This window comes from Syngnathoides biaculeatus, chromosome 9 (assembly GCF_019802595.1).
Source record: "Syngnathoides biaculeatus isolate LvHL_M chromosome 9, ASM1980259v1, whole genome shotgun sequence".
Lineage (NCBI taxonomy): Eukaryota > Metazoa > Chordata > Actinopteri > Syngnathiformes > Syngnathidae > Syngnathoides > Syngnathoides biaculeatus.
The window spans coordinates 18319818-18331645 of record NC_084648.1 but is presented as its reverse complement, the minus strand read 5'-3'; the positions used below and the strand labels follow the sequence as shown (position 1 = coordinate 18331645).

Genomic DNA, 11828 nt, shown 5'->3' with positions numbered 1-11828 from the left:
CATTAAAACTAGTATCTGTCACATAAGCTATATAAAAATTAAACTAGCTAAATTAAGGTTTCAAGACATTTCTGTACAATTTTATGCCTAAAAAAAAAAAGTTAAATAATACAGAACTGTAATTTGGTAACTATTTTTTCTTTTTAATTTCCATACCACTAGCTTGCATCTCATATGTGGTACGTGTACCACATTTTGAGAATGACTGCCTCAGTACATGACAAGAACATGCAAAAAAAAAAAAAAAAAAAAAAAAAAAAAAAAAGATAGACAAGACATCCGATATTAACAGCCAAGAAAATGTAATTTTTTTATTAATATCGACCGAAAGAGGTTCCATAGTTCAAATGGAAACGTTTTTTTCCTCCCCGCCGCTGCATGTCCTTAACAATCACATTCTATGAGGAGAAAAAGGAACATTTAAAAAGCCACAACTTTGTAATTCAGTTACAGACATTTTCCATCATCGTGTGTGTAAAAGTAAAGAGAAAAAGGCAAAGGCAAAGTCCCTCCCCCCCTCAAGACAAACAAACAAAATGCAAATCGTGGGCTTCTTCTCAGGCCCAGCCACAGTGCTTTTAAGCAGAAGGACAAAGCGCTCATTGGTTAAGAAGGGATTTACACAGCTTTGTGACGTCATCGGGCTTCGCTAAACCAGCCGGACGAGACAACGTGAGCACATTTTGAGTCAAAGAAGAAGCGGACATGAAACCCTGAACCCTCCCCCACATTTTTTTCCTTTTTTTTTTGTGCATAGATCATGATCCTTTTGCTTGAAATCTCTCTGCTTGCTCGAAAAGGGTCGCGCGGGACGGAGAGACGATTGCAAACATCCTGCACTCGAAAACGGACAAAAAAAAAAAAAACAAACAAACAAAGCAATGCATTTCCATTGTTGTCAAATGTAAAGCAATATCTGCGTTAAGATTTCACGTGTAAAGCACTTTTTAAATTCGCAATATTCAAAGTTGATTCTCAGTCTTATTTGGTAAATATGTCACATGCTACAATAGAAATGTGTTGTTGTCGTCGTCTTAGTTGAGAGCCCATCCCCACCCCCGCCCCAACCCCAAAAGGTTCAGTGCTTGCTCGAGAGAATAAAAATTAAAAAAAAAAAAAAAACATAAAGGAAATGACAGAGGAGTCGGGATGTTGGAATTCTGGCCTTCCTGAGACAAAATTCATGAACGTTTGGACGACAAGTGTGCAAGAAAACGAGCGAAGGACGCAAACGAACACGCGGGCCCAACTTGAAATTGACGACTGATCGATCCCAGAGTTCTGAAAGTAGCATACGCGTCCTCATTTTGCAAGGTTTTCAACGGCCACACTGGACGCAAGAGGATTTTTCTTATGAAACGCAACCTTCCCGTCATAGTAATTCTTATTTTCTTTGAAGGTGACACAAATGAAATGCTTGTAAACGACAGGAACACAAACGATAGGCACATCTGAAATGACTTCGCCTCCCTTTTCTTTCCTTTTCTCCTTGATGCTACGCTATCCTTCTACACCTACCTACCGCCTTGCCTCTTTGTCTTGATTTTTTAAAAACATTTTTACTTTTTTTTTTTTTAATTTTTGTATTGGAACAAAATGGTGCAATACTCAATGACAACCCCGCGTCGGGATTATTCCACAATAAAAGCCACTCTATAGTAGATTACTTTTTTTTTTTTTTTTTTGTACAGATTGAACGAAAACAAATGAATTCCTTGAGTAAACATGTACACGTGAATTGTCGCCGTCGCCCCTCCCGTACGTTTTGACTGGGATTAGCTGAGTGAGGGGCACAAGACACTCAGTGCAACATTAGAAGAGAACCAGATCGACGACAACAAAACAAAACAGTTTCTGGCACACATTCAAACATCCATCGTACGCAGACGTAGATGACGCTTGCATTTTTTTTCCCCATCTCCGAAAGATTGGTAACTTAATGCAATACATTTTCGTCGTCTCCATGTTGGCGATCGGACGAGTCGACGACCATTACTGATTTCACATTACGCGCTCTGTGGCCAAAGAGTATTTGGGCCATCCACAGGAAAAAAAAAAAAAAAAATCAATCAGGGTTTTGGTAATTCACAATTGGCGAATCAAGACATGTACATTTCTTGTTTGTTGAAGACATTAAACACATTTTTAATCCAAAAGGTTTCATGTGGAGTAAAAAAAAAAAAAGTTCCCATCAAGTTGTAAGTCTATTTTATGAGACTGGTCAGAATCTTACAAGGAAAAAGTCCGACTTTTTTTATTTTTAAGATATAATAGAAAATTTTCAAGAACAAAGTACCTGTGTATTTTTTTAAATAAGTTGTAATTTTTTCAATAATAAAGCTGCATTTTTTTTTTTTAAGGAAAAAAAGTTGCAGTCCAACAGGGATAAAGTATCTTTTGGAGAATAATGTAAAATGGAATCTTGCATACTCTCGGTTCAGAACCTGCAGATTCACCTATTTGCACTTTTTTTTTTTTTACCTAGTTGATTTAAAATCAGGCGGCACGGTGACGCAACTGGCTGGAGCGTTGGCCTCACAGTTCTGAGGATATAAATACATATAATACGATATATATATATTTTTAGAATAAACATGATTTCTTGCATTCTTAGTTATTTCAACAACATATATAACAACCGGGGTTTTTTTTTGTCATTTTAGGTTAACTGATTTTTTTTCCCCAAGAGTAAACTCATTTTACAGAATTTGAAATCATACTTAAATATTATCTTTGAAAAATGGGTAAAGTCATGACATTAGAATAATGAAGTTTAAATGGAAAAAAAAAGCCAGAAATTTTTGATATAGTCGTGAGAGAAAACTGTTGGTTGGTTATCTTGAAAATCAGTAATAATATTTGACTTGAGAAAAACAAAATTCACACTTCATATCATGTCTTGATTCTCCAAAAAGTGAGTTTAAAAAAAAACCAAACGAAACCCGACCAATTGTTTTTTTTCCCCCAAGTGTGGCCCAAATACTCACTCGTACTCTGCATTTCAAGTATTAAAGTTCAATATATTTTTTTGTTTTTTTGATATGTAATTTTTTTTCCCATTTTTTTTTTTTTTTTTTAAATTCGCAAATGCGCTATTATGCAGGAGGGCGGGATGATACACAAACACACGACAGTACTCCGGCTTCAACGTATACTGCATCGTGTGGGCTAAAAATAGCAACAGAATGTGCAGAAATCAACGCGCGATCAAGTATGAGTTTACAACCAAATTGCTTCCTTCGCGTATTTGCATGCACGTCCGTGTGTCTGGGGGGTGGGGTGGGGTGGGGGGGGGGATACATATTGCTCATCTTCAGTTCAACCTTGCGGACACATGAAATGTTGGAGAGGCTACCATCTGAGGTGTTGATATAAATGTACATTGTGAATACACATACATACATACATATATACATACATACATACACACGTGTGTGTAGATTATATGTACATACATATACACACGATCGCACAATCTCACACACGCACACGTATATAAATATATATATGTATGGGCTGTCAGACAATTTTGTCAAACCGGATGATTCACAGCGTTTGCCCGCTCGCTGATCTGCGCACTCGCGTACACGTCGGCCCGGTCACGAGACCTCGTGGGGACCTGCAGCACCTTCCACGTATTCGTCCTCGGTAAAGGAGCTTGTGCAGTTGTGTAATCTGCACAAAAACATTATTAATGCGATTATTGTTGTGAGCAATCATATGCGTTAATATGAATTCTGACAGTCACATATTTATATATACATATATGCGTGTGTGTATACTGCTAAGGAGAAGAGAGCTGTGGACGCTCGATGCTGGTGCAGCATGGGAAAGCCCCCGTGTGACTTTCTGGGCGCGGTACTGGTGGACTATTGGGTCTGTCTGAGCTTCTTGAAACAAGGCAGTTTTACAGAAACAGGCAATAGTGATTTTTGCTCATGTGCTGCAGGACGACGTGTCCTGAAAGGTAGCCATTGTCCCCCCCCCCCCCCCCCCCCCCCCCCCGCCCCTCCCCCCAAACCCCACCCCTCCCCTCTTTTTCCTTCTTGATTTTAAGACTTTGTACCTCTCACCGACTCAGATACAGCGGAAATGTACAGTTCGTCGGTCGAGCCCGCTTTGAGCGGCCACGTCGACACAAAATACAAAGATAAAATTACAGCATCCACGTGAGAACTAAACAAACGGAATCGAATGAAACAAAAAGGCACCCCAGTCGCGGGTCTCTTTGTTCGCGGCGTGAGCGGAACGCGACGACCGAAGACGTTTCGGCTAGAAGTGCAGAGCTTTAACAATATCATAGATCTTTTTCTTTTCATTTACATTTGTAAGGATTTTTTTTTTTAAAGATTTTTCTGACAAACTTCATAAAAATGATGTTAAAATGTGATTTGTAGGTGGTTTTTTTTTGTTTTTGTTTTTTTTTTGGTTTTAAAAAAATATGTACCCGGGATTACCCATCGTTGACTGTGCACTGGAGCAAACTGGAACACTCCCCCCACCCCGCGCTACGTTAGCGTAAGGTTTGTCCCGCGAGCAAACAAAAGAAAATCAGTAATTTCAGAGTGTGATGATGCTGCCCCGGCCGCCCCTCACAAATGCTTCGAAAAATAAAGAACACAAGTGCTGTGTTCAGCAAACTGAAGTTGGCACAACGTATTGGCAACTTTTCAACGCGTGAGGTGTGCGTACGTGGGACAAGGGGATGTGTGGCGAGAGAGCGAGAAGCTGCATGGCGGTACTTGGTGTGTGTCCCCCCCCACCCCGAGGTCAAGTCCAAACACGGGGCCTTTATGATAGAGTCTTCCCACTCCACTTTTGTGACAGTGTCTCGAGAAAATGGCGGCCGTAACGACGTTCACAGTTGGGGTGGGGAGGACTGCTGGAGCAAGGGGCTTTCTGCGTGCTTGTAAAGGGCCCCGGCTTCTCATCTTTTTGCATAGAAACAGATAAAGGGGGGCCCTCGGTGCCTCGTGGAGGGGAGTGGGGGATGGGGGGGCCGACAGGATGTAGCTGGTTTTGATGGGCGAGAGGTTTAGCGTAGAAGCTAGGCAATGGGCAACCTGTGGGCAGGCGGAGCAGCTTGGACCAAAACAAAACAAAACAAAAAAAAAACATACAAATGAATGAAAAAAAAAAAAAAAATCCCACCCCCAGATCTGGAAGTGCTACAGAAAACTGTCCAACACAAAGCGTGATCAGCTCAAAAAAGCAATAAGACAATCAATAGTATTGATCCTTGTTTTGCATTCAATACACAGGATGAGCACACAGAGGCATCTCTGAGCAAAAGAAAGTGTTTCTGCATATGAGAGGCGCCTTCAGGCAGCCCCCACGCACGTTACACGTTCGCACTGTGGACACGAGTGACGACGACGACACACGATCCAGAAATATGACGAGTAGATCTTCCAGCTAAAGTGATCTTTGTGTTCCAACAACTGAGAAGGAGAAGGAGGTGGGTTGGCCTGGTTATTTCCAGATGGAGCCCAGGGAAGGAAGGAAGGAAGTGCTGCTGTCGGACACCCCAGCGGGGCGGGAAGGGGAGGGGGCGGCACTCGATGGACGCCCCCCCCCCGACCGCCCGTGCGACCAAAGGCTTGGACATTTTGGAGTAACAGTGATATTCACTCGAAACGTTGCCGTTCTTCATTCGCAAAGACGACTTCGCGTCGGTCGTGTTTCCCTTCGTCGTCTTGATTTCTTTCTTTATTGAGTCGAAGCCAGAAGGTCCTCGTAAGTGCTATGATAAGACGCCAAACCCGCGCGTTTGTCCACGAGGGAAACTCGTATGTCTACTGCATTGGGAGAACCCGTACCCCTCCCACCCTACTTTTATTTTTATTTTTATTTGGTATTGTGCCAGACACCCAGAGGCGTCCAATTAGTTCCAGTCTCTTGTTGGCTGAGGGTGCGGCACGCAGACAGAAAGTGTGCATCGCAGTCCAAGCTGCTGCTGCTGCTTCTCCTTTGCACACATTTTCCAAGAGCGCTCCGGAGGGGAATCCATTAAAAAAGAAAAAAAGGTCTTTCAAGTTCCAAAAAAGCGACCGGCTCCGCTGGGACGGACAGAAAGTTCTACGGTGTATATTGCACAATGTAAACCGTCACGTTAAAAAGGATTTAAAGCCCGCATCCTCTTTCCTGCGTTGACACTTCCAGAAACGCTGTAGAAGATTCCACAAAGCACCAGTGAGTGAACTGGAGGTGACCGCGAAGTTCTCGTCAGTGATTGGCCGCCGCCGCAGTCGTTCAGAGCTTATATGTTGGGGGGGGGGGGCGGACATCAGAAAAACGAACCGACTGTCAAGTGTCTGGAAAAGCGGATGACCCGAGGAGTCGGGCCTCCCCTGGAGAGTTGGTCACCAGTCACGTGGCAATGGCTCAAGAGGTCAAAAACTGTGCAAGATTCCGTCTGCTTCTTCAGTTTATCAACAACAAAAAAAAAAAGGCGGCTTGGAAAGGACCTGGAGAGCACTTAAGGCTAACATTAGTGCTGAGAAACAAAAAAGTAACGAGTAAAGGTCATCCAACCACATCATTGGCCACAGACGTGCTGGGAATGCTCGCTTTGTTTTGGATGATTTCATATTGGGGGGGGGGGGGGGAGGAGAGTTGATGGCAGCTTTGATTGCTTCTCCTAAAGAGCAAAAAAGTTTCTTTGTGTCGCGTTTGAGTTAGTTTTTTAGGTTGCAAAATAAAGGAATAAAAAGTCAAAGATCAAAGAAACCAAAGGCCTGGCGAGCCCTCAATGCTCAAGTTTCCTAATTCACAGTTCCAGAAAGTTTTAAAACGGTGCTGATTATCGCCACATGATTTTCTTGGGTTTCGCTCCTGTTGTCAGAACCTCGATGTAGTGGTGGTGCGGTACCGTTACCGGGGCCTCCGCCTACATGGACTCCCCACTCAGCAGGTCTCCAGGCAGCAGGGTGTTAATGGGGGTGGGGCTCCTGATCCCGCGGGTATCCTCGCCACTTGGAGGCCCCCACAGGCTGGAGTACTGGGGCACTCCCCCCCAAAGCAGGTCGCCTCCGCTGGCCTTGCCTCCTCCTCCTCCTCCGCCGCTGCTCCACTGGCCCATGGAGTGGGACGACGCTGCCCCGCCCATTCGATTCTGATTGGTTCCCGGGTTGGCCTGCCAGCTGGTGGAGGTGTTTGAGGTCAGCGACTGGCCTTGTGCAAAGAAGCGGTTCACTTCCTCCTCGCCGGCAAACTCTGCCAGGATGGTGGTGTTACCCAGCACACACCTGACCAAAAAAAACAAAAAAAAAAAAAAAAAACAGGTCAGTCAATGGAAAGGTTTTGCATGTCTCTCTCTCCTATTTTCATTTCACTGTAAGCACATGGTTAAGATTTTCCCATCCAAGTACAACGGATCCAAACCACAGTTATAATTTGGGTTTCCTCAAGCCATTTGGGGTTCTGAATGGATATTCCCACAGTATGAGAATAAAATGCTTGTTTCTGCTATTAGGGAAGGATCACTAGAACCCACAAATACAGCCAACACTGCAAAGTTGTACAGTTCAGTTCAGGCTTGGGGGAAAATGTGTGAGAGTTTCAGTCTCAAATAAAACAATTCACTTTAAAATTTGATTATGAACCACGTTGAAGTCAATTAATGATACAAAAGGGATTGTCGTAGATTTTGAAGGTTCCGGAGTTTGGCTTTTTCCTATCGGACTCCCCCTCTTCATTTTATGTCACATTTGTCACGATGTGAAAGTAGCAAGAGAGTGCTTGGAAAATAGATGGGACGGTTCACAAAGTGTATCCGGCACTAACATGTGTAGGGACTTCTGAGCCTTAGCTGCCTCATCCTTGGAGCTGTAGCGCACCACGGCATTCCCTTGGGTCAGGTTGAGGTGGAACGTGATCAAAGGGCCGTGCTGCATGCACAGAGTCCGCAGGGTCGAACCGTCAATCTGTGGAGCCAGCAAAATGTGGACGAACGCGGTGGTTAGAAGAGATCGTTGAAAATAGATTCATACAAAAGGCCAACAATAACAACAACAAATGGGGCTGCTAGCGTTGAAAATTGTAAATCATCATGACCACTGGGTTAAAGCAACCAAATATTGCTCCATTAACTCAATTTTAACCAATTAACTAATTAATGGTCAATGGACAAACTCACTTGAGGTGTGAGATTCCTCAGCACCAGCCAGCTGCTGGTCCTGTTGGAACTGTCTGTACTCCAGGTGGTTCCTTCTGTGAGAATAAGGACCAAAAAAAGACTCAACATTCAAAACATTTATGAACATATACTTCCTATGGATTTCCCCACCAAAAATCACAAGTGACAAAGCAATTCAGAGAGAAAACTTTGGAAAGGGGTGCCTATGAGAGGCGGTAAACCTCAGGATGTCAGTTCAGCCTTGTGTCTTCGTTAAGTAGAGCAAATGTGATCTCTACTCTTTGAACAAGTCGGATTTGCATTTCACTTAAAGCCCCACTGTCATGAAATGCGTAATTTTTTAATTATTAATGAAAAAAAAAAGACAGCCGGAATGGACCCATCCGTTTTTTCACCACAAAACATGGTTTTGACGTATATGGCTTTTTGTAATTCCCGCCATGAAAATCCCCTCGAGGGATTTGTTTTGGAGAAGAAGCAGGAAGTGATGTCCTTAGCAGACGCCCACTCAAGCGGTCTCGTCTGATTCTACTAGTTTTACCTGCTGGAAGGTAGCTCGTTGTTCCTTCGTGTTAGCCAAAATGCCAGCTCGTTGTATTGCTGGATATTGTTCGAACACTCAGGAGGATAGATTTACTCTTCATACTTTTCCAAAAGACCTGGTTTGGCGTGAAAAATGGATTGCACAGGTGCAAAGGACGAGAGCGTCGTGGGTTCCAAATGACGGGTAGGTGTGTATACAGCTACTAAAAAAAAAAAAAAACAATAATTGGGGCAGGGCGCCATAATCCTCTTAGAATGTAACAAAAGATCCACGTACGTAGGTCAGGGGTGCTAAATGTGTCAATGTGCCCATCTGCCAATCACTGCTTCGGCTGGGGTGGCTCATCATCACAGCGCCGAGCTTTTCATGGCTGAGTGTGCCAACGTCGCGCCATCGCACTCAGCCGCGAGCGATGACAACGCCGCGGCCCGGGCGCGCCGTGTCAGAATGGGCAACGGAAAAATCCGAAAATTTGTTTTGTTGTTCCTCTCCCATAGCAAGTGCCACTATGTGTTTTCAATGGCAAATGTCCCGATGTAACATCTGCTGATGACGTTGCAGCCAATATGGCGACCACTTTGATGTCGAACGAGACCTCTGCAACTTTGCGCATGAATGACGCGCTCTCCGCTCATATTTATTTTTTCGTGTAGACGTTGAAGTCAATAATATATTTTTTTATTTTTTCATTACAATATCTATTTTAGAACGTTTGTAGGCATGACAGTGGGGGCTTCAACGTCTCATAGTGATCGTGTACAAGGGATTTTGTCGGGGGGAAAAAAGTAGTACAAGTATTGTTACTGTTTTTATCACATTTGTATTGGTGTGTGTGCTCTGTGAACTAGAGCTTCCTAGGGCAAAATCTCAAGGACTCTTATTTTTAAAAATATTTTTGCCACGCTTCTAAAATAATGATAAAGACGACAATCTCTCCCCCCCCCCCCCCAAGTAATTATTTCTACTTTTGCTCACCAGAAGAGTACGAGCCACTCCATGCTTGAGCCAAGCCCAGCGAGTTGCCCCCCCAGGTGACGGAAGGCTTGGTGTTGGTGAGGCCCGGTGGCGGTCGGGACGGGGCAGTGGAGCCGCGTGGGCCCTGAGGGACTTTCCACAGCTCGTGGGTCAAAGAGGCTTGGTTCTGGGTTAAGGACCCCGTAGACCAGGTGGACTTCACATCGGACAGTTTGCCTTTAAATTAAACAAAGAGTAGATGAGGAATTAGGCCAGAGATGCAACAACCGTCGATAGTGTTTTCCACAGTGTACTTAAGCGTCACTTTTTGAATGATCTTACTCGTGAATTCCTAAGAAACGTGCGGAAACTGAATAACTGACAGCTGAGGTGGTGTCTACTTCTTTCTAGTTGACAAAGCAGTGTAGAAGGGTGTCGAGGAAGGGACTCCAATTTTGTGAACGTAGAAGTGACGAAGATTAACTTACAGGACCTGCGTTGTGGTGGCGTACCGTCATTTATGTATTGTCTGTATTTCAATTAAAGCACGTCGACTTTTTGTTAATGGCCGTGCTGGATAGAGACTTGTAGTGTATCTTGTGTCCGTACCGCCACTCCTGTCACGCAGCAGGTATCTGTTGACGTCATGGATGTTGGTGTTGATGGTGGGACCGCTGGGGACGCTGCCAGGAGTCATGTTGGGGTCATTCTCGGGGTCAATGTTTTGAAGGCCTTTCCATGGCACACCTGGGCAGAATTCTGAGGATGCCCCCCCCAAAAAAATAAAAAATAGATGCTCACAAATACGGCAACATAAAGAGCACTGCTTTTCATTTATTTTTGTCCTCACCAGGGGGCCAGTTAATGTTGGTCCCATTGGTGAGCTTCTCATTGGAGTTCTTGCCTTGGCCCCAGCTGTCTGGGGGGACCAAAGAGTTGGCGGGGGAGTCCGAGTTGGACATCAGATTGTATGGGCTGTAGGAATCCTCCAGCTGTGAAGGCTTCCCAGGGGCCCCCAGGGTGGACGCAGCAGATATGGCACCTAGTGCACGGATAAACAAAAGATGACTTGAATCCATCATTTTATGGTTCAGTCCAAGATGGGAACGCTTAACTGACCATGTTTGTTGAGGTTGTTCTCCAGGTTTGAGGTGTTACCACCGAGGCTGTCCATGGAGTTGGAATGTGTCCACTGGGACAGGCGGGACTGAGGTTGAGGGGGCTCTTTTATCGACAGACCCCCAACCTCGATGCAGTTTACATTCATGTTTGGATTCAGCCCAGCTGTGCACAGGACACAAGAATTGAAAATCACAAAACATTCATTAATGCGATACAGTAAACAGAATATGACACGCTATTCTGGAATTGTACAATTCTGTATTACACTGCAAATAAATAAATAGCACATTTCAACAAGTAATGGCCCTTTGCCTCAAGCAAATGCTGTTTGTGTCATCCTCTTTTTTTTTTTTTTTTGCATCAGGAAAAAAAAGTGGTGCTATGTTGCTGTTATCAACTTTACTATGACTGTCGTCACAGTGGCCAGCTCAAATATACATTGCTTGCAGAGCAGACATGGCATCTCCTAAATTGATGTTTACGATGGTTAACCCATTCATGGGCAGGGTGGCAATTTTTTGCCTTATTGAGATAAAAGTCCCCTAACAGGCCACAATCAAGGGAAATAGCACTTCTTCGTTTATGGTTAAGTGATATAATAACTTTACTAATTTATAACCTCGTCCCAAAAATGGACGCTGCCCACAGAAATTAATCTGTAAAGTAAACTGATTTTTACTTTTTAACATTTATATTATTTATTCTACTGCAAAGAGGCCCAATGTCTGACAACCAATAACTGTTCTCGTTTGCTAAGCAAATAAATTCACCTGACCACTATTTAAAGAAATCGGTACAACAATTTATCAATCAATCAATCAATATTTCATTTGCAAGTCCTTCTCACAAAATAAATAAAAAAATGCAACTCAAAGATTTGAAAATATCAAAAAATAAATCGATCCCACTTACTGGTTGTCCACAAATAGGTTAAAAATAATACGGTAATGTAGCAATAGCCTGAGGGGGACTTCAGAGTATCGAGGCGAGGAAACACAATCTCAGCTATCCGTGTGCACCAGGACTGGACTGTAGGCTTTGGCTGCAGGCCACCGGAATGGAAAGCACAGT

At 43.7% G+C, this 11828-nt stretch overlaps 1 protein-coding gene across 2 annotated transcripts in view; it reads right to left on the bottom strand.

Moving 5' to 3' along the window:
* Window positions 1-285: 285 nt before the first annotated feature.
* The window catches only part of tnrc6c2 (trinucleotide repeat containing adaptor 6C2), a 45655-nt gene continuing 34112 nt past the window's right edge, over window positions 286-11828 (bottom strand). For both annotated transcript variants that reach the window (XM_061829310.1, XM_061829311.1), the window contains exons 16-22: window positions 10755-10919; window positions 10486-10677; window positions 10245-10394; window positions 9657-9872; window positions 8138-8211; window positions 7786-7925; window positions 286-7247 (exon numbers count right to left, since the gene is read on the bottom strand). In XM_061829310.1, coding sequence (XP_061685294.1) covers window positions 6890-7247; window positions 7786-7925; window positions 8138-8211; window positions 9657-9872; window positions 10245-10394; window positions 10486-10677; window positions 10755-10919 — 1295 coding nt within the window. In that variant the 3' untranslated portion in view covers window positions 286-6889. The remainder of the gene's footprint in view (window positions 7248-7785; window positions 7926-8137; window positions 8212-9656; window positions 9873-10244; window positions 10395-10485; window positions 10678-10754; window positions 10920-11828) is intronic.